Below are 19975 nucleotides of genomic sequence, written 5' to 3' on the forward strand. Positions count from 1 at the left end.
CGGAGGGCGGCGCCGGTCCCGGTGCCGGGCGGGGGCAACCTACACCTCCCCACCAGGGGGCGCCGCCGTGCCCGCCCCGGCAGTCAGGCGCAGGGCGGTGATTGGCTGAGCCGCCTGCCGGCTCCGCCCCCTCCCGATCCTATATAGCGAGAGGCCGGGGAGGGCGGGGGCGCTGCCGCCAGTTCGAGTCCCGCGTCCGCCCCCGCGGCTCCGCTTCCCCGCTGCGGCGCCGCCCGTTCGGCCCCGCTCCGCCGGGGGCCCGGCTGGCCGCGGGTGAGTGAGCGAGCGAGTGCGGCGGGGTGCGGGTGGTCGTTCTTTGCCGGGGCTGTGAAGCGTGTGAGGCTGAGGCCGAGGCCTGCACCCGGGGGAAGGAGGCTGGGCAGGGTCGGGGGGTGTCCCGGGGGCAGGGCCGGGCCTGGGGTCGGGGTCCCCGGCCCCGGGGAAGGTGAGGCTGCGTGGGGCGGGATGGAGAGCGGGGCTGAGGGGTCTCCCTGGGGTCGGGTAGGGAGCGGGGCTCGGTGCCCCCGCGGGGCCGGGCTGGTGGCCCCTCGGGAGCGGGAGGGCTGCGGGAACCAGCCCGGCTCAGGAGGGGGCGGTGCCCCCAGCTCCAGCTCCCTCGGGGACCTGCCCCGGTCCCGGCGCCTCGTCGAGGCTTGCGCGGGTGTCGGGAATGCCTGACACGCAGCCTTCCTCCGGCCCTCCCGAGCGGGGAGCGGGCTGGTGTCGTCTTACACGCCTTATATAGCCCGCTCCGGCCCGGGGAGAGCGGGGGCACGCTGGCCCCCGGCCCCGCAGCCTCTGCCGCCTCCCAGCTGGGAGCCCCGCCGTCCCTTGCGAAGGCTGGGGAGGGCCCCGGGCTGTGGCAAGAGGCAGCTGCGGGAGGAAAGTCCTGGGGGGCTTCGCAGGGGCCCGGCGGCTCCTTCCAGGTGAGGGGTGGCTGGGAGGCTGGGGGTGGCCCATCAGCTGTCAGCGTGGCCCTGGCAGGCAGGCAGGCGAGCGCCGGGATTCCCTCTCCGCCGAAGTCCTGGCTCTGTACGCAGAGATGGGCTCGCTCCCAGGTAGCATCTGCTGGGCTGGCTGCCGGAGCGCCAGCCTGGCTGCTCTGCCAGGCGCCTCGGGTGGCATCGCGCGGCTCCTGCGCTGCTGCTGATTTACCCGGCAAAAGTGCATCTGGTGCCCATCCTTGTGTACCTGCTACTGCTGCTTCTCTGGGGTCCAAATCCGCCTTGGCGTGAGTTTCTGGGGTGCTGTGAGGAATAGCACATCCCGGGTTTGGGAGAGCAGAGCCTGCAGCCATTCCGCTGTGGGGGGCAGCAGGGCTGTGCCTGGCTCTCTGGCACTGCTCAGCGTTAGCTTGGGCCCCTCAGCTCTGATGCTGATGGAGGAGATGCTGATAGATTTGGGGTACGTCTCGAACCACAGTGTAGGATGGTCAGGTTGGAGTTACTGCTGGAAATGTGACCTGTCTCCTCCTACCCCATCCTGCCAGGCGCCGGGCCCCCTTCTCGTCCGCTCTCCCTGCGTGGTTCCTGTGTACCCTAACGCCAGGATCACACCCTCTTCCCTTGCAGAGATGGGTGACATGGAGTCCTACAAGGTGATGCTGAACGGGCCAGCACCCTGGGGCTTCAGGCTGCAGGGAGGAAAGGATTTCAGCATGCCCCTCTCCATCTCCAGGGTAAGCAAAGTTGAGACCAGGGACACCCATTCTTCCCCTGCCTTTGCGGGTGGGAACCTATGGTGGCTGCGCCCAGGAGGCTGAGGCAGAGCCATATGGGGGATGTGGATGAGCCAGCGCCCCAGGAACGCGGCGTCCTGTCCTGCTTAGCTCTGCATAGCCTCCTTGGAGCCTTATCAGCTGTGGTCTGGCATGGGGGTGTTCCGGGTAGAGGACCGCAGATGGGAAACATTGTACAGCCTCTGCAGAGTCATTCTAGCTGCCGGTGGGGGAGCAGGGGAGGCCCCTTCCGGAGCGTGCCCACCGCAGGGGGAGGAGAGCTGCTCTCGCTGTCACTGCGCTGCAGAACCAGCTTCCCAGGCTGTACAGTGGTACTGGACTCAGCATCTCGGTACCCAGGTTGCACCCTTCTGCTCTCCATCCCACCACATGACTCCCATCCCTGCACCTGAGCTGGCCCAGGAGCAGGCAGGGAGGGGAGGAAGCCTGTGCTGCCGCCTGCACTGGGACATGGCTTCCTCCACAAAACCGCCCCGTTTCTCCAGCTTCAGCAAGAGCTGTTGTGCTGCTGGCTGCTTACAGCTGAGGCACCTGGTGCAAGCTGCTCCTGATGCGATGCTCATCCAGACCAGGTCTGGCCCCCTGGGATCCAGATGGTCCAGTCACCCGGGTGGGCGCTGGCCATGGCTCTGGCTGCACAATTGCCTTATAAGCCTTGGAATGCGACTGCACTGCCCGTGCTGCTGACGCTCTGGCAGCTGGCACAGAGGCTGCTTCTTGAAGGACAGCTTTGCTTGTGGTGCTACCATGGGGTCCTGCCCCCGGCATGAGCCCAGCACCCTGCGTCTGTCCCAGAGGGGTATAAGTCTCTGCAGCACCCCAGCACGGAGCACAGACCCCGAGGGCACTGTGTGAGGCTGGAGTTGTCAGTGCTGTTGCCCCGGGGCCTGCTGATCTCTGCAGAGTGCAGAGACGGCTTCAGCCAGTTTATTCTCTAAAAAATGTTTCTCTTGGCTCTGAGCCAGCGCTTAACAAAGGGTCTGGTAGGATGGAGGAGCCTCCCAGGGCAGAGGCCTTGTGAAGCAACAGCCTGCTGTGGAGGCAAGCCAGCGCTGCCATGGGCTTGGGAATGCTCCTGTCCTGGGCAGGGCAGGACCAGTTGAGGACATTCCCATGGGATGTAGGCAGCTTAAGGAGCGTTCTCTGATGAGGCTGGACTGCAGGGTGGTGGGCTCTGTCTGATGGAATGGAGAGATCTCCACAGCCTGGAGACATCCTGAGCCCTTGAGCCTGGAGTGCACAGCTGTCCTTGGCCATGGCTTCCCTGCATAAAGGTGCTGCTGGCAGGGCAGGCTGTTCTGCCAGGCCCAGGGCTGCCAGAGCAGGCTGGAAGGAGATGTCCTGCCCTGGCTTTGAGGGCTGCAGCGGGGTCCTGCTCTGCGGGGCTGGGGAGCGCAGGGTTGTGCTTTGTCTCTCGGCTGTGTCCATCACTGTGACACTTCTGGGTGAGCTGTGAGGCTGCTGCAGCATGGAGGTCACACAGAAGAGGTGCTGCTCTGGCCCTCTGGTGATGAGGGGCTCTCCTGGGGTCCCGACGCCTTGGCTAGGCTGGCAGCAAGACCGTGGTCCTGAGCTGCTCATGGTGGAGCCAGGATAAGGGCTGGTGTGTGTGGAGCTGGCTGCTGCGTGGCATGTCATGGCATCTGCTCTCTGGGGGAGAGGAGACACCCTTGGAGGTAGGAAGGTTCTGGGGGATGCTGTGTGGGTGGGCCCTTGTACAGGCACCCAGCTCCCCTCCATGCTGGGTGATAGATACCCTGTCCAGGGTGCCCGAGGCCTGGACAGGGGCAGCTGGTGCAGTGATGGAGAACAAAGAACTGGGTGGAGAGAGGAGGAAGGAAGTCCTGGTTAGCGGGGCCAGGCGGAAAGCAGGAGGGCTGGCACTGCTGTGACTCCTGGCTGAGCTGGCACCTGCTGAAGGGGTGTCCGGGCATGAAGGGGGAAGGGGAGCCCGGTGGCGCTGGGTGTGGCTGCATGACGCAGCCTGCCATGCTCTCCCCTTCCCAGGCAGCCATGTGGAAACCTCTCCCAGCTCTGGGTCCAGCCTCCAAACCAATGCAGCCGCCCTGTGCTTTCCCCAGCCCTTCAGGGCAGCAGGCCAGGGCTTGTAGCAGTGTGGCCAGGAGCTGGCCGGTGCCACTTGCCACCTAGAGCACTCTGCTGTGCTTGGGCAGGAGGAGCAGGGATGCCTGAGGGGGATACAATACCTGTGTCCTGCTGGGGATGGCAACGGGATGCAGGTGGAGCTGGGCCACATCCAGTCCGGGAGTGGGTGGAGGGATGGTGCTGGCCCTGGGAAGGGGAGCAGAGCTCTGGGGTGAGGCGGGCCCTGTGCAGGGGCAAGGAGGGGCCAGGGCTCGGCGGCAGGGATTTTTCAGCCCTCTGACGGCGCTGGGAATCTGGCTCGCTCCTTTTATGTTCATGTTGAACAGGACTTGAGGAAATATTTGGTCTGGGTCCAAGCGCCTCGAGTTCTTCCGTGCTGGAGGAGCAGGAATGGCTGCAGCCTGCCCACATCTGTCTGTCTGTCTTGTCAGTGCTTGGGTGCTGTGTGTGGTGCTTGCAGCCATGATAGCCGTTGGCTCTGCATCCCCAGTGGGATGGGAGGGTGGCCTCTGCTTCCCAGCACGGAGCTGATGTAGGGTCAGGCTGCAGAGCCGTGCTGGGCGCCAGGCGCATCCCTAGTGCCATGGGAGGCAGGGGAACCTGTGGCCATGCTCCTGGCTGCCCCAGCGGGGTGAGGTCTGGGGAGCAGTGTGGGTAGGAGAGGGTGTCTCCCTGCCCCAGGATGGGGCTCCCATCTCTCTGCAGGGATGAGGTAATGTCTGAGCCTGCTGGTACCGGGAGGAGAACAGGATGGGAATGTGGGCGGCTCCGGGGAGCACCTGGGGGGTGCCTTCCCTGTCTGCCCCCTCGCCTCAGGCAGAGGGCTGGACGTGCCTGTGGTTCACAGCGAGACGTGGGCTGCCTGATGCACCCTGACTCACTGCGTTCCCTTCCCATCCCGGGACCAGGGGGACAGCAATGAGAGGCAGCCAGGCCTCCTGCTGAGGCTGAGCTGTCTGCCTCTGCTGCTGAGCATCATGGGGACAGGAAGCCAGGGTGCCGACAGGGCTCCCAGGCATGGGTCTCCACCACCCCTCCAGTCAGGCCTGTATGGGTGGGCATCCTGGGCCTTGCATGAGGGAGCCTGGGCCCCAGCAGCCCTTGTTGTCACAAGGGTGAGGGTGTCCTCCTGCCTCCGTGTTGCTGCTCGGCTGGCCTGGCCCTCCCTGACTGTCTGTCCTGCAGCTGACGCCGGGCGGGAAGGCAGCCCAGTCTGGCGTGGGAGTGGGCGACTGGGTGCTGTACATCGACGGGGAGAGCACCAGCTCCATGACGCACATCGAGGCCCAGAACAGGATCCGCGCCTGCGGGGACAGGCTCTGCCTCACCCTCAGCAGGTACGATTTGTGGGTCCCACAAACCTGCGCTCCTGTTGTGGCAGGAGCAGAGCCAGGGCCCTCTGCCCAGTGCCAGCTCCTGGCAGTGCCATCCTCCGACAGCACTGCTCCTTGCTCAGAGCCTGGCAGCCCCTAGCTGGGTCCAGGGTCTCTGCTTGGCTAGATGAGGCTTAGCCTGGATGCTGGCCCTCACCTGTGAGCCATGGAGCAGTGTCAGCCAGACATGGGTCCCCTTGGGTGGGTGTTCTGCCCCTGGGATATGAGCATCCTGGTTCCAGCACCTGCCCAGCTGTCTCCTCTCTTGCAGAGCCCAGAACCACCTGGGGAAGCCGCAGAAGGTACGTGTTGCTCCTGGCGCTGCAGCTCAGCCTCATCTCAGGGGAGGGGAATCTCTTGAGTATAGATGGATGGATGGACTTTGCTCCTGGGGCCTTGCAGAGGCTTCTAGGGGACTGGGGTGTCTTTGGAGGGCTGGAAAACTTCATGCTGGAGGAACACCTCTGACCCCTGGCACTCAGGGGGTTGGAGGGGAGTGGGTTCTGTCCAGCAGGCACCTGGATCATGGCTGCTGCCTGTCTGTGCCCATACCAGTGCTGGGTGTGGGCAGGGGTGCAGAGGCCGGGCAGCTGCAGCACAGCCTTGGGGCCTCATGTTTGCTGGCGCTGGGGAGTGCCCTGGCACAGGGAAGCAGGGCTGGGGCCACTGGCCAGTGGCATCCGGATAGAAGCCACCTGCATGTTCAGCTTCATGCCATGGGACAGCTGTGATCGGCGTGCGTGCATGCACCACCCTGCCGTGGGCAGCAGTGAGCGCCCAGGGCACTTACTAATCCTCCAACGACCCCTGGGCCAGGTTTGTGCCTGCTGTTGCTGGGCACGGTGCCCTGTGGAGAGAGAGAGAGAGAGGTGCCAGGCTGACAGAGCCTGGTATCGAGGAGCACGTGCTGTCAGACTTCCCTACCTGGCTCCCTGCTGCGCTGCCTGGCCCGGGGCTGCCCCTTGCATGCTGCTTGACGTGTGAGCCCGTGTCTGTGTGTTTTGTCTTGCTCAGGACTCACTCCCCTGCTCTGAACCCCTGAAATATAACTTCGCTCCCAGCACCGCCCTCAACAAAACGGCGCGGCCCTTCGGGGCCGGCTCGCCTCCGAACCCACGGCCCGGGCTGGTGACGAAACCTGTGACGTACACGCCCCTGGCGCCCGCCTGCACCCCCCAGCACAATGGGTATGTTGCTGTCTGTCCTGCTCCCTGAGGATCAGAGGGAGCCCGCTGCCCAGTCCTGCTGTGCCTTGCATGCCAGGCACCCGTGGGTGGGAGCGGGTGATGGTGCCTGCCCAGGGTCCCGTCCCCCCGCCCCGATGGCTGCAGCTGAGGTGATGGAACGGGACTGTCACGTGTAGGGACACACAGCCATGCACATGCTGGTTCCTCACTCAGGGGTGCTTCAGCCTGCGGGGAGTCCTGCATGGCAGGACATGGCAGCCGTGGTGGGACATGGCAGGCAGAGCAGGACACATGCTGGCATCTGCTGTGCCAGGGAAGCGGCAGCCAAACTGCAGCCACCAGCTAGTGCCTGCCTGGGGATGTTCTACCGCTCCCCTGGCTGCCGGGATGGGCTGGGCAAAATGAAGCCCTCAAGGCCTGCTCAGTGCCGTCCTCACACTGCTCTCAGGGAAGAAGCTCCCACCTTGCAGGCTGCCCACCCGGCTGCCGTGTGCCCAGCAGCTGCTGGTCCCTGCCCGTCCTGCCGGAGCTGCTGTGGTGCCCTGAAACTGGGCAAAGGGGGAGGAAGGAGATGCAGCTCTGGCTGCCTTGGGCACCCAGGTGTGTTTTGGGGGGCTGAGAGAGGCATCTTGCCCCTGTGTCCCAGTGTGCTCCCAGCCCTGGGAGAGCTGGGCATAGTTCTCGGGGTTGGGGGACTGGTGCAGGCCATAGGTGAGCTCTGGAAACTTCTTGGGTGCTGCGGGTCTAATTTCACCTTCCTTTTTCTTTCTTTCTCTCTTCCCTTTCTCTTTCCCTCTTCCCTACAGGTGCTGAGCCTTGACAAGTCAGTAAGCCTTTTGCCTGCTCTCTCTATCCTCCCTGCATGCCTCTTCCCTGCTCGCACCCCGTTCTCCAGAGCAGGGCCAGCCCGGGGACAGGCAGCACACGCTGCTCTGCCTGTGGGGGTGGGTCGTTCCTGGCTGTCCCCAGCCTGAAGGGCGAGTGCTGCCTGTCTCTGCCAGCTGCTGGGGTCCTGGAGTGTCCTCATGTGTGCAGTTCCTTCCCTTCTCCCTGAGATGTGGTTCGGCTGGGTGAGGGCTGTGCTGTGCACTGTGTGCCCAGGGCCAGGCAGGCGGGTGGCACAGCCATGGGCACTCATGCAGCTAGCTTGCTGGTGACGTTTTAACCTTGGGTCATTCTTGCCCTGTCCTTTCCCCTCCTGGGCCTTGGAGGACCAGTCTTAGGCTGCCAGAAATGGTGATCAGTCCTGACTCAGTCCCTAATGGGCCCTTCCTGTGTGGAGGAGGAGTAGGGGGTGTGGGGAGTAAGGTAACGTGCGTGCAGCGTCTTGGGTTCTGGTGCGTGCTGTGGGTTTTGTGTCCACCAAGGCATCAAAGGGGAAGGTGCGGGGCAGCCCTGGGGAGGCGATGCCATGGGGATCTGTCAGATTTGACAGACAACTCTGTTGCACACAGGCAGCCCCCACAGCTGCTGGAGCGCCCCAGCTCCCCCACGTGTGACCCTGTGAAGTTGCGGCTGATAGAGGACACTGAGGACTGGCAACCTCGAACCGGGTCCTCCCAGTCCCGCTCCTTCCGCAAACTGGCCCAGCTGACTGGCACAGACAGCAGTGAGTTCCACAGGGCCCGGTGCCGCCTGGCTTTGCTGGGACTTTGTTGGGGTAACTGGAGTCAGCTAAAGGCCATGATGCACCATGGCACCGGAGCGTTAGTTCTGACCCTGTGTGGCCTCTCCAAGGAGGCTGAGCTGTTGGGAGCTGCCCGGGGCCGTGCGTGGGCTCGTGGTGCTGCTGGGCCAGGGCCGTGCTCTGCCCCTTGGCTGGGCAGGGCTGGGCGTTGGGGCTTGGGGGTGGTGGGAGTGGGAGGAGAGGTGGCTTTTCCTCCCTTTGCCTTCCTGCTTCCCGGGCCTTGGTTGCTGCAGACTGACTCTGTCTCCTCCTTTCTCTCCTGCTGCGCTCAGTGGAGGATCATGAGGATGAGCTTATTAAAAAGCCCAGGTAAGGGGAGCGTGTGCCTGGGCGGCAGCAGGACCCACCTGAGGGTGCCCACCTGGGGCTCAGCCCATCCGTCTGGTTTGCACTCATTGCTTGCTGTGACTCCGCTGAAGCTCTTTGCCCTGTTTTCTTCTCCATCTTCCCATTCCCTTCTTGTCCTCTCCTCAAAGCTGTTGATGGATCCACAGAGCCCACGCTGTGCTCGCCCCGCAGTGGGTGCTGCGAGCGCTCAGCTGTTACTCTGACCGTCACCTCGGGAGGGTCCTGCCCAGACACCCATGTGCCAGGCAGGCTGTCACCAGTGGGGTGTCCCCATGCTGGGTGTGCTGGGCAGGACCCGCTGGGCACTGCTGGCACGGAGCTGTGGGTGCCGAGCCACACTGTTGCTTCTTGAGCAAATGGGATCTAGAGGAGGCTGGTCACACTGGCAACACCTTGCTGGGGTGTTGGGAGGTGCTGGGCAGCTCCTGGACCTGGGGCACAGCGTGTTATGAGCCTGGTGTGGTGCAGCAGAGCTGGGGTGAGTGTCACTGGCTTTTCTGTGGGGCTGGAAGTGCAGATGTGAGGGGGGGATGCACTGAGCCACGGGTCAACCATTGACTGTTGTGCCGCCGTTTTTTCCATTGCTGCAGGGATTCCCTTGGGTTTGGCTGGGGCGTGTGGGAGCAGTGGTGAGTGCTGGGGTCTGGCAAGGGGGTTGGTGTTCTTGAGGGCAACTTTGGGAGCACTGCCCTGTGCCAAAGCAGGGTCTGTGTTTGGTGCCAGCTGAGTGCCCACCCTCTGTCACTCACAGGCAGGTCATGCAGATGCCAGAGACCCCCAGCAGCCCGTGTGACCCCGGGAAGTTGCGGCTGATAGAGGATGCTGAGGACTGGCAGCCCCGCACCGGGACTTCCCAGTCCCGCTCCTTTCGCAAACTGGCCCGGCTGACGGGCACAGATGGCAGTGAGTTCCACAGGGCCTGGTTCCTGGGACTTTACTGGGGCGGCTGGAGTCAGATAAAGGCCATGATGCATCATGGCACTAGAGTTTTAGTTTTGACTCTGTGTGACCCCTCCAGGGGAGGTTGAGCTATCGGGAGCTGCCCAGGGCCGTGCATGGGGTCATGGTGCCGCTGGGCCAGGGCTGTGCTCTGCCCCATGGCCGGGCAGGGCTGGGGTGTTGGGCCCTGGGGGTGGTGGGAGGAGATGTGGCTTTTCCTGCCTTTGCCTTCCTGCTTCCTGGGGCCTTGATTGCTGCAGACTGACTCCGTCTCCTCTTTTCTCTCCTCCTGCACTCAGTTGAGGATCGTAAGGATGAGCTTGTTAAAAAGCCCAGGTAAGGGGAGCGTGTGCCTGGGCGGCAGCGGGACCATGAGGGTGCTCGCTGAGCCCTGGCTCAGCCCACCTGGCTGGTTCCCTCTTGGTGTTTGCTGTGTCTCTGTGGAAACTCTTGGCCCTGTTGCTGTTTCTTCTCTCCTCTGTCCTCCCATTCCTTCTCCATACTCTTCTCGCCAGACCTTAGTTGGCAGAGCTGCAAAGCCTGGCCTGCACTCAGCCTGTGATGGGTGCTGCCAACACTCAGTCACTGCTCTGACCGTCACCGTGGGAGGGTCCTGACCAGGCACATGCTTGCCAGGCTGTCTGTCCCCAGTAGAGACATCCTTACAAGTGGGATATGCCCTTTCTCTGCAGGCTGTCAGGACCTGCTTGTCATGGCTGGCACGGGGCTGGGGAGACCAGTCTGCACTGAGGTGTACTGGATGCAGTGGGAGGGGACAGCTGGTGGCACTGGCAACACCTTGCTGGGGGTGTTAGGAGGTGCTGGGCAGCTCCTGGACTAGAGACAAGATGTCCTGTGGGGCAGCAGGGTGGCTGCAGGGCTGCTCAGGAGTGAATGTTGTTGGCGTCTGCGTGGGGTTCGTGCCTCCACGGGGCTGGGGGTGCCTGTGGGAGGATGCACTGAGCTGTGGGTCAAACGCTGACTTGTGCCGCCGTTTTTTCTGATGCCACAGGGATGCCCGTGGGTCTGACCGGGGCATGGGGGAGCTGCGGTGAGTACCAGGGACTGGTAAGGGGGGTGGCACATGTGAGTGCGCTTTGGGAGCGCTGCCCTGTGCTGCAGGGCTGGGCAGGGGCTTGGTTGGGTGCCGGCTGAGCACCTGCTCTCTGTCACTCACAGGCAGGCTCCACAGCGGCTGCAGCCCCCACAGCTGCTGGAGCCCCCCAGGACCCCCACGTGGGACCCCAGGAAGTTGCAGCTGATAGAGGACGCTGAGGACTGGCAGCCCCGCACCGGGACCTCCCAGTCTGGCTCCTTCCGCAAACAGGCCCGGCTGTCGGGCACAGATGGCAGTGAGTTCCATAGGGCTGGGGGCTGGCTGGCTGGGGGTGTGCCCAGCTTTGCCATGGTAGCCAGAACCCAAGAAAGGCCTGGGGTTTATGGGGCATGAGAGGCTTGGTTTTGGCCCCATATGGCAAGTCTGGTCAGGCTGAGCTGTCGGGAGCTTCCAGGGCTGTGTGTGGAGTGGAGCTGTGTAGGGCACGTGATGGTGCTTCTGGGCTGGAGCTGTGCTCTGCCCCACTGCCCAGTGGGGGTATGTGACTGGGGTGTGGGGGTGAGAGTTTGGTGGGAGCAGAGGTTGGTTTTCGTCCTCTTCCTGCTTCCTGGGGCCTTGGTTGCTGCAGACTGACCCTGTCTCCTCTTTTCTCTCCTGCTGTGCTCAGTGGAGGATCGTAAGGATGAACTTGTTAAAAAGCCCAGGTAAGGGAAGCGTGTGTCTGGATGGCATCAGGAGCCATGAGGGTGCCCACCCAGGGCTTAGCTCACATAACCAGTTCACACACACACTGGTTCCTTCTGGTGGCTCCAGGGAAGCTTTTTGCACTGTTGTTTCTCTTCTCTCCTCTTCTATGCTCTCCCCAGAGCAAATCTGTTGGCAGAGCTGCAGAGCCTGCCCTGTGCTTGCCCCATGAGGGGCACTGCCAGCACTCAGTCACTGCTTCTAGTCACCTTGGGAGGGTCCTGCCCGGGCACCCACCTGCCAGGCAGGCTGTCCTGAAACAGGGTGTCCTTGACAGGGCAATGTTGTCATGCTGAGTGTCCCGGGCAGGACTCACTGGACATGGCTGGCATGGCACTGGGGAGGCCAATTTGCACTGAGGTGTCGTTGGGCACAGTTGGAGGGGGAGCTGGTGGCACTGGTAACACTTTGCTAGGGGTATCTGGAGGTGCTGGGCAGCTCCTGGACCTGATACACGATGTCACATGGGGCTGTGGGATGGCTGCAAGGCTTCTCAGGAGTGAATGTTGTTGGCGTATTTGTGTGGTTCATGGGGCTGGGGAGAGGTACCAGAGGGATGGTTGATCCATGGGTCAGCCGCTGACTGTTGTGCCGTCGTCTTTTCCGATGCCACAGGGATGCCCGTCGGCCCAGCTGGGGTGCAGTTGAGCAGTGGTGAGTGCTGGGGTCTGGCAGGGGGGTCGGCGTGTGTGAGGGCACTTTGGGAGCACTGCCCTGTGCCAAAGCAGGGTTGGTGCTTGGTGCCAGCAGAGCACCTGCCCTCTGTCACTCACAGGCAGGCCCCACAGCTGCTGGAGCCACCTCAGCTGGTGGAGCCCCCCAGCTCCCCGACGTGTGACCCTGGGAAGTTGCGGCTGATAGAGGACGCTGAGGACTGGCAGCCCCGCACCGGGACCTCCCAGTCCCGCTCCTTCCGCAAACTGGCCCGGCTGACGGGCACAGACGGCAGTGAGTCCCAGAGGGCTAGGGGCTGGCTGGGGGTGCTGGTGTCTGCTGCAGTAGCCAGGTTCCAGGAGAGGCTGTGGGGTGGTGTGACAACGGGTGCTGGATTTTGGCTCTAATGCAACTCTCCAGGGAGGCTGAGCTGTCGGGAGCTGCCCAGAGCCATGCGTGGGTCATGGTGCCGCTGAACCGGGGCTGTGCTCTGCCCCATGGCTGGGCAGGGCTGGGCGTTGGGGCTGGAGGGTGATGGGAGGAGAGGTGGCTTTTCCTGCCTTTGCCTTCCCGCTTCCCGGGACCTTGGTTGCTGTAGACTGACTCTGTCTCCTCCTTTCTCTCCTGCTGCTCTAAGCTGAGGATCGTAAGGATGAGCTTGTTAAAAAGCCCAGGTAAGGGGAGCGTGTGCCTGGGCGGCAGCAGCAGGAGCACTGTACCAAGCTGTGTGTCCCAGACAGCCCTCTGAGCACTGCTAGCTCTCAGTTGGGGATGCCATTCTGCATCTTGGCCTCACTGGCATGTGGGTACAGGAGGAGGCTGATGGCACGGGGAAAACCTGGCTTTGGGGTGTTGGGAGGTGCTGGGCAACACTTGGACCTGTGGTGTGATGTCCCATGGTGCTGGTGTGAGGCTGCTGGGATTCTGTGTAGAGCTGGTTGAGTACCACCAGCTGGTTTGCCTGTGCTGCTTGCAGTGTTGTTCACGGAGCTCTCTGCCCTTTTGCTGTTTCTTCTCCCTGGCTCCTCTGTTATCTGTTCCCGCTCTGTCCCTCTCCCCAGAGCTGAGTTATTGGGGAGGTGCAGAGCCTGCCCTGTGCTCACCCTGCTAAAGGCGCTGCCAGTGCTCAGTCACAGCTCCTAGTCACCTTGGGAGGGTCCTGCCTGGGCACCCACCTGCCAGGCAGGCTGTCCCAGAACAGGGTGTCCTTAACAAGGGAATGTCCCTGTGCCAAGTGCCCAGGCAGGACCCACTGGGCACGGCTGGCACGGAGCTGGGGAGGCCAAGCTGCACCAAGGTGTTGTGGGCACAGTGGGAGTGGGCAGCTGGTGGCGCTGGTAACACTTTGCTAGGGGTATCCGGAGGTGCTGGGCAGCTCCTGGACCTGATACACGATGTCACATGGGGCTGTGGGGTGGCTGTGAGGCTGCTTGGGAGTGAATGTTGTTGGCGTTTTCGTGTGGTTCATGCGGCTGGGGAGAGGTACCAGAGGGATGGTTGATCCGTGGGTCAGCCACTGACTGTTGTGCCGTCGTCTTTTCCGATGCCACAGGGATGCCCGTCGGCCCAGCTGGGGTGCAGTTGAGCAGTGGTGAGTGCTGGGGTCTGGCAGGGGGGTCGGCGTGTGTGAGGGCACTTTGGGAGCACTGCCCTGTGCCAAAGCAGGGTTGGTGCTTGGTGCCAGCGGAGCACCTGCCCTCTGTCACTCACAGGCAGGCCCCACAGCTGCTGGAGCCACCTCAGCTGGTGGAGCCCCCCAGCTCCCCGACGTGTGACCCTGGGAAGTTGCGGCTGATAGAGGACGCTGAGGACTGGCAGCCCCGCACCGGGACCTCCCAGTCCCGCTCCTTCCGCAAACTGGCCCGGCTGACAGGCACAGACGGCAGTGAGTCCCAGAGGGCTGGGGGCTGGCTGGGGGTGCTGGTGTCTGCTGCGGTAGCCAGGTTCCAGGAGAGGCTGTGGGGTGGTGTGACAGCAGGTGCTGGATTTTGGCTCTAATGCAACTTTCCAGGGAGGTTGAGCTGTTGGGAGCTGCCCGGAGCCATGCGTGGGTCATGGTGCCGCTGAACCGGGGCTGTGCTCTGCCCCATGGCTGGGCAGGGCTGGGCATTGGGGCCAGAGGGTTGATGGGAGGAGAGGTGGCTTTTCCTGCCTTTGCCTTCCCGCTTCCCGGGACCTTGGTTGCTGTAGACTGACTCTGTCTCCTCCTTTCTCTCCTGCTGCACTCAGTTGAGGATCGTAAGGATGAGCTTGTTAAAAAGCCCAGGTAAGGGGAGCGTGTGCCTGGGCGGCAGCGGGAGCACTGTACTGAGCTGTGTGTCCCAGACAGGCCTCTGAGCACTGTTGGCTCTTGGTTGGGGATGCCCTTCTGCATCATGGCCTCACTGGCATACAGAGGCTGATGGCACTGGGAAAACCTAGCTTTGGGGTGTTGGGAAGTGCTGGGTAGCCCCTGGACCTGGTACACGATGTCCTGTGGCGCTGTGGGGTGTCTGCAAGGCTGCTCAGGAGTGAATGTTGTTGGTATCTTTGTGTGGTAAATGGGGCTGGGGAGAGGTACCAGAGGGATGGTTGATCCATGGGTCAGCCGCTGACTGTTGTGCCGTCATCTTTCCAATGCCACAGGGATGCCCGTCGGCCCAGCTGGGGTGCAGTTGAGCAGTGGTGAGTGCTGAGGTCTGGCAGGGGGGTCGGCGTGTGTGAGGGCACTTTGGGAGCACTGCCCTGTGCCAAAGCAGGGTCGGTGCTTGGTGCCAGCTGAGCACCTGCCCTCTGTCACTCACAGGCAGGCCCCACAGCTGCTGGAGCCACCTCAGCTGGTGGAGCCCCCCAGCTCCCCGACGTGTGACCCTGGGAAGTTGCGGCTGATAGAGGACGCTGAGGACTGGCAGCCCCGCACCGGGACCTCCCAGTCCCGCTCCTTCCGCAAACTGGCCCGGCTGACGGGCACAGACGGCAGTGAGTCCCACAGGGCCCGGCTTTGCCAGACACTGGCTGTCCTGGCAGAGGCTGTGGGGTGATGTGGTAGCAGGGTGTTTGGTTTTGGCCCCATGTGGCTCCTCAGGGGCAGTTGAGACAGTGGGAGCTGCCTGAGGCCTTGTGTGGGCTCATGGTGCTGCTGGGCTGTGCTCTGACCCATGGCTGGGCAGGGCTGGACGTTGGGGCCAGAGGGTTGATGGGAGGAGAGGTGGCTTTTCCTGCCTTTGCCTTTCTGCTTCCTGGGGCCTTAGTTGCTGTAGACTGACCCTGTCTCCTCCTTTCTCTCCTGCTGCGCTCAGTGGAGGATCATGATGATGTGTTTGTTAAAAAGCCCAGGTAAGGGGACCTTGTGCCTGGGCGGCAGCAGGCCCAATGAGGCTGCATGTCCTGGACAGGGCCCAGTGGGCATTGCTGGCACCAAGCTGGGGATGTCGAGCTGTGCCATGGTGTCCTGGACACAGCGGGTTTGGGATGGCTGGTGGCACCAGCAAAGCCTTGCTATGGGTGTTGTGTTGTCAGGCAGCATCTGGACCTGGGGCACAACATCCTGTCCGTGTGGCATGGGCTCTGGGCAGCCTGGCAGAGCTGGGCTTTTCCCTGTGTGGGTGCAGGGAAAGGAGCCAGGATTGGGGGCAGGGGGCATTCCTTGCCCCATGCATCCAGGCAGGGGTGGTATATAGCATCCCTTTTGTTACTGCCTTTGTCTCTGCAATACCTCCTGCCCTGGCATCGCAACTGTTGGGTCCCAGCTCTGCCCGGTTTGCTCTGCTACAAAGCAACACTCCTGGTTTTATAGCTGCCTCCTTGGCTTTGCCCTGGAGAGGCACAGAACCGCTGGCTGTCCCCTCTTTCTGGTGCCTCTCTGGCCCAAGCTTGTCCTGCCTGCTCCCAGACCCAGTCTTGGCAGCCTGCTGGCAGGCACAAACCCTGCCGACACGGCAGACACAGGGCATGGCAGAGCCCTGCCTGTCCCCGGCTCTGCTGGAGATGGACCTCGGGGGTCCATGTGTTGGGTCAGGTCCAAGCTGTTCTGCACCCTAATGAGGCTGGGTGTGGCCATTGTGTGTAAGCAGGCAGTCCTTGGTCAGTCTGGAGCAAGCCAGAGCTGGGTGTGGGACTGTAGCAGGCCTGTGTTCCCTCCCACTGCTCCCTGGACCACCATGATGGGTGCCAGAGACCCTGTGGGTGCTGTGTCTTTGCAGGGCTGAAGGTGCTTAGCTCAGTACCCCATCACCAAACCAGCTACCAACTGGGCACGGGGGCTTGGCTGGCTCCTGCCTGCTTTTTGGGGTGGGGGGGGGGCCTGCCCGCACACACAGGCCCACTGGGCAGCCAGCATGAGCAAGGCAGGCTGGATTAACTGCTTGTTCTGTAGCCAGGTCTCCGTGATGGACCCATCCCCTGGAGCAGCAATGAAGACCGACTCAGGACTGGGTGAGTAAAATGCTTCTCTTGGGCTCCAGGGGAGAGGGGCAAGGGTAAGGGGTACTGAGGGATTGGGAGAACTGTCCTGGAGACTGGTGTGTGCGTGCAGCCCCCAGGACTCCCGCTGCCACCCCCGGCCCTACCAGCCGCCCTCCGTGGGCTGTGGACCCCTCCTTTGCCGAGCGCTACGCTCCAGACAAGACGAGCATGGTGGTGAGCAAGCACAGCCAGCCAGCCACACCGACCCCCATGCAGAACCGCAGCTCCATCGTGCAGGCAGCCCAGCAAGCCCCCGAGGGGCCCGGCCGCACGCCCCTCTGCTACAAGTGCAACAAGGTCATCAGGTGAGTCCTGACCACCATCGCCACCACACGGGTGTTCTGGGCCCTGGTGTGGCTAACGTGGCTCTGTTCTGCTCCAGAGGACGATACTTGGTGGCGCTGGGACATTATTACCACCCCGAGGAGTTCACCTGCTGCCAGTGCAGGAAGGTGCTGGATGAGGGGGGCTTCTTTGAGGAGAAAGGCTCCATCTTTTGCCCCAAGTGCTACGACACGCGCTATGCGCCCAGCTGTACCAAGTGCAAGAAGAAGATCACCGGGGTGAGTGTCCCACAGCCTGCCCCCACACCTCCTGTCTGCTTGCCTACAAGTCCCCAGCTCTGTCCCTTCTCTGCCATGGGTGGGGGTCCCCCCACAGCTCAGGGTGGTGCTGCCTGCCACTGACACTAGTACCCCTCCAGGAGGTCATGCACGCGCTGAAGATGACCTGGCATGTGCAGTGCTTCACCTGTGCTGCCTGCAAAACTCCCATCCGCAACCGTGCCTTCTACATGGAGGAGGGACAGCCCTACTGCGAGAGAGGTAGGACCTGGGGACACTACATGCCACCCTGCATAGCCCCGGGGCACCAGACACTGTTGGGGCTCAGCATCTGCCCATGGGAGTGTGGGGTGATGTGCCCTGTGTGATGGGGCTCTCTCTAGGCTGGGAGGAGGGCAGGGAACCCCTTCCTGTAGCCCTGAGTCCTCCATCCTGGTCCTCCCCCGTTGCTGGGTGGTGCCATCGCTCCCATGTTGCCATAGCAATGAGGGAGGATGTGCATCAAAGGCGAGTGCTGCATCCTGGGAGATGAGGTTTGCCTCCTGCCTGTGGCCCAGTGGTGGCCAGCACAGGCATCTCACCCACATGTCTCCAGTAATGTCCCACCTGGGGCTGTACAGCAAGATGTCCCCAAGCTGCTCCTGTGGGACAAGGGGCTGTGGTGTGGGGGATCCCTGATCTGGGCTCTGCCTCTCTTCACAGACTACGAGAAGATGTTTGGCACCAAGTGCCGTGGCTGTGACTTCAAGATCGATGCTGGAGACCGGTTTCTGGAGGCACTGGGGTTCAGCTGGCACGACACTTGCTTCGTCTGTGCGGTGAGCACTGTGCAGCTGACAGCTGGTAGGGCCGTGGCTCTCCCTGGCAGTTGTGCCCTGTGTGGGATGTACCAACAGTGTGGGGTTCCTGCTGCTCCTGGTGTCTGTGTGATGCTGGCACAGAGCCCTGGGCTGGGGGCAGGAGGACATGGGGGCTGGTTCAGCCCCCCTGACCTGACTGCCTCTTACTTTCCTCTCCAGATCTGCCAGACCAACCTGGAAGGGAAGACATTCTACTCCAAGAAGGACAAACCGCTCTGCAAGAGCCACGCTTTCTCCCATGTGTGAGGGGTGGGAGTTCAACTGTGCCTACACATGTCCCTCGCCCTGCATGCTCCTCTTTTTATCTCCCCCCCCTGCCCTTGCTGCCCCCAGGAAGCCAGGCTGGGCTCTCACCCCTGCCCCTTGCTCCTGCCTCTTTGCTGGCAGCTCCTGACTCGGCTCCAGCCAGAGACAGCACTGAGCCCTGAGCCCATTAGAGCTGTGTGGCTGCTTCTGTGCCCTAAATGGCCCTAGGAGCCCCATAAAGGGACACCCTATGGGTCTCCTGCCCCCCAGCCTTGCTGTGTGGCAGCCATGGCCCTGCGGAGGTCAGAGTTGGGGGAGGGTCTGGCACATCAGGGCTGTTCACTTGGCTGGGCCCTGGCTGCCTGGCAGCTTAGTGCCAGGGCAGGGGCTGCTCCTAGTGTAGTGCTGAGCAGGTGAGGACCTCAGGACCCTGCCACGCTCCTCCCCACCTTCCCTGCCCTGTGCTTAGTACATGGGGCTGGAGACCCAGCCCTGCTTCCCCATCTGGGCCCTGCCCACACCATTCCCTGGCTTCCCTGCAAACTGCTGCTGTGGTTTCCTACCCCAGCACCATTGTCCCAGTTGCACAGTGTTCCCCCCCTCACCCAGCTGCCCTGCAGCTCTCCCAGGGCCCAGCAGTGCTGGGAAGCAGGGCAGTGTGCCAAGCCCACCCCAGCTGCAGGCTGGCAGCATGTGCCGGTGGTTGGCTGACCGGCAGGCTCCCACATGGCTTGGGAAGGGCTTCCTACCAAAGAGCGCCTGCTACCGCTGTCCCAGGCCTGTAAATGCCTCTCCTAAACCCACACTCTCCGATCAGGCTGCCTCTGATGTAGCCACGGTGCTTTTAATAAACACTTCTCTGCAAGTGCTGGCTGTCCTGGGGCCTGTGCTTTCCCTGGGTGAGGTGTGGCCAGTGGGGAAGGTCATGCTCAGCCTTCGCCCTTGCTCTCTCTTGGGGTCTGACTCAGCTCACTCCAGCTTTCCAGGGGAAATCTCTGCCTGGAAATTGTCCTCTGCCTGTGTCAGCCTGGGCTGGAACCCTCATGTCGCCTCTTCATAGCAGGCAGGGCTGCTAAGAGTGGTGGCAATTATTCCAGGGGAGGGGGGGCAAAGCTGCAAAAAGGTGAAATGGGGCCCGCTGCCCAACCCTGCAAGGAATGTCCCCATTCCCCTGTCCCCTGGTCCCTGCTGGGCCCTGGCCCTGAGTCCTGCACAGGGGACAAGAAGTCATGGGGCACGCGTGGGCCGCGTGCACCAGCTCTGGGTGTGCTCTGGTGTAGAGCAGCCAAGCGTTTGCTCATGCGATGCAGCTGCTGTCCCCAAGGAGGGGTGAGAGGCTGCGCCGGCACCTCCAGCTGGAATGGGCTCTGGGGCAGGGGGTGTGGGGAAGAGCCGCTCCTCTTGCTCTGGCAGATGGAACGGTCATTAATAATTGCAGCTCCCGCCACGATGAGCAATTGTAATCTGCTGGAAGGTTCTGCTGGGGGCAGGAGCTGGCTGGGGGAAGCCAAATGCTTCTCCCAGCATCACCCGGAGCTGGCCTGCAGCTGCGGTGCCACCTCGCCTCAGGGGCAGCTGCAGAAGTGCAAAACCCCATCAAAGCTGGGGAGGGGAAGGTGGAAGCGATGGAGGGTGGCTGGGGCCAGGCTGGGCACTCAGGCTGGGGCACGTGCGGGCCATGGGACTGTCACGCCAAGGAGCAGCAGGACACGGCTGCAAAAGGGGACGGAAACAGCCGGTGCCTGCCTGGCAGGGCCAGCGTGAGCAGGGATGAGGGAAGTGCCCGAGCGTGACTCCCAGCTGCGCAGCCAAGGTCAGGGGAAGCGCAGGGGAAGGTGAGGTTGCTGCGGCCCTATGTGAGCAGCCACGGAGCCAGCCCTGGCTCAGCTAGGCCAGCGAACCAGGAGGGGAGGGCGGGAAAGGGGCAGGGAGAGGCAGCCGTGCGGGACGGAGCCTGCCGGCGGAGCACGGCCTGGAAACGGGTTGTGCCAGCTCAGCCCCGGGGTACCCAGCTTTGGAGCGGGGCCAGG

At 62.9% G+C, this 19975-nt stretch overlaps 2 protein-coding genes and 1 long non-coding RNA gene across 4 annotated transcripts; all 3 read left to right on the forward strand.

Moving 5' to 3' along the window:
- The first annotated feature begins 195 nt into the window (after positions 1-195).
- LOC311195273 (PDZ and LIM domain protein 7-like) lies at positions 196-18088 on the forward strand. 2 transcript variants are annotated; one of them, XM_084268652.1, is made up of 13 exons: positions 196-273; positions 1572-1678; positions 5030-5181; positions 5489-5519; positions 7211-7227; positions 7859-8013; positions 8364-8400; positions 16188-16246; positions 16347-16581; positions 16659-16839; positions 16980-17100; positions 17542-17657; positions 17859-18088. In XM_084268652.1, the coding sequence occupies exons 2-13, from the start codon at positions 1574-1576 to the stop codon at positions 17943-17945; spliced, it is 1296 nt and encodes a 431-aa protein (XP_084124778.1). In that variant the 5' UTR covers positions 196-273; positions 1572-1573; the 3' UTR covers positions 17946-18088. The 2 variants fall into 2 exon arrangements, with proteins under 2 accessions (XP_084124778.1, XP_084124777.1); XM_084268651.1 differs by lacking the exons at positions 196-273; positions 1572-1678; positions 5030-5181; ... (2 more) ...; positions 7859-8013; positions 8364-8400 and adding exons at positions 12535-12635; positions 13386-13424; positions 13546-13718; ... (2 more) ...; positions 14619-14791; positions 15112-15148.
- LOC311195274 lies at positions 8754-9294 on the forward strand. Its single transcript, XR_014617495.1, has 3 exons — positions 8754-8917; positions 9030-9068; positions 9191-9294. It is a non-coding gene; the product is annotated as an uncharacterized lncRNA (long non-coding RNA).
- LOC311195295 (uncharacterized protein) lies at positions 10416-12511 on the forward strand (the record flags this gene model as incomplete). The annotated part of the gene is made up of 6 exons (XM_084268677.1): positions 10416-10429; positions 10558-10730; positions 11103-11139; positions 11795-11833; positions 11955-12127; positions 12471-12511. 6 exons carry the CDS (start codon positions 10416-10418, stop codon positions 12509-12511), a joined length of 477 nt encoding a protein of 158 aa, XP_084124803.1.
- Positions 18089-19975: the final 1887 nt, after the last annotated feature.

This window comes from Gallinula chloropus (genome assembly GCF_964237585.1).
Source record: "Gallinula chloropus genome assembly, chromosome: 10".
Classification (NCBI taxonomy): Eukaryota; Metazoa; Chordata; class Aves; order Gruiformes; family Rallidae; genus Gallinula; species Gallinula chloropus.

Excerpts from the sequence above, each read along its gene's own strand:
- LOC311195273 (XM_084268651.1), top strand. Across the intron at positions 13,425-13,545 it reads TGGGGTGCAGTTGAGCAGTG|GCAGGCCCCACAGCTGCTGG; the intron begins GTGAGTGCTGGG and ends TGTCACTCACAG. Across the intron at positions 15,149-16,187 it reads GTGTTTGTTAAAAAGCCCAG|CCAGGTCTCCGTGATGGACC; the intron begins GTAAGGGGACCT and ends CTTGTTCTGTAG.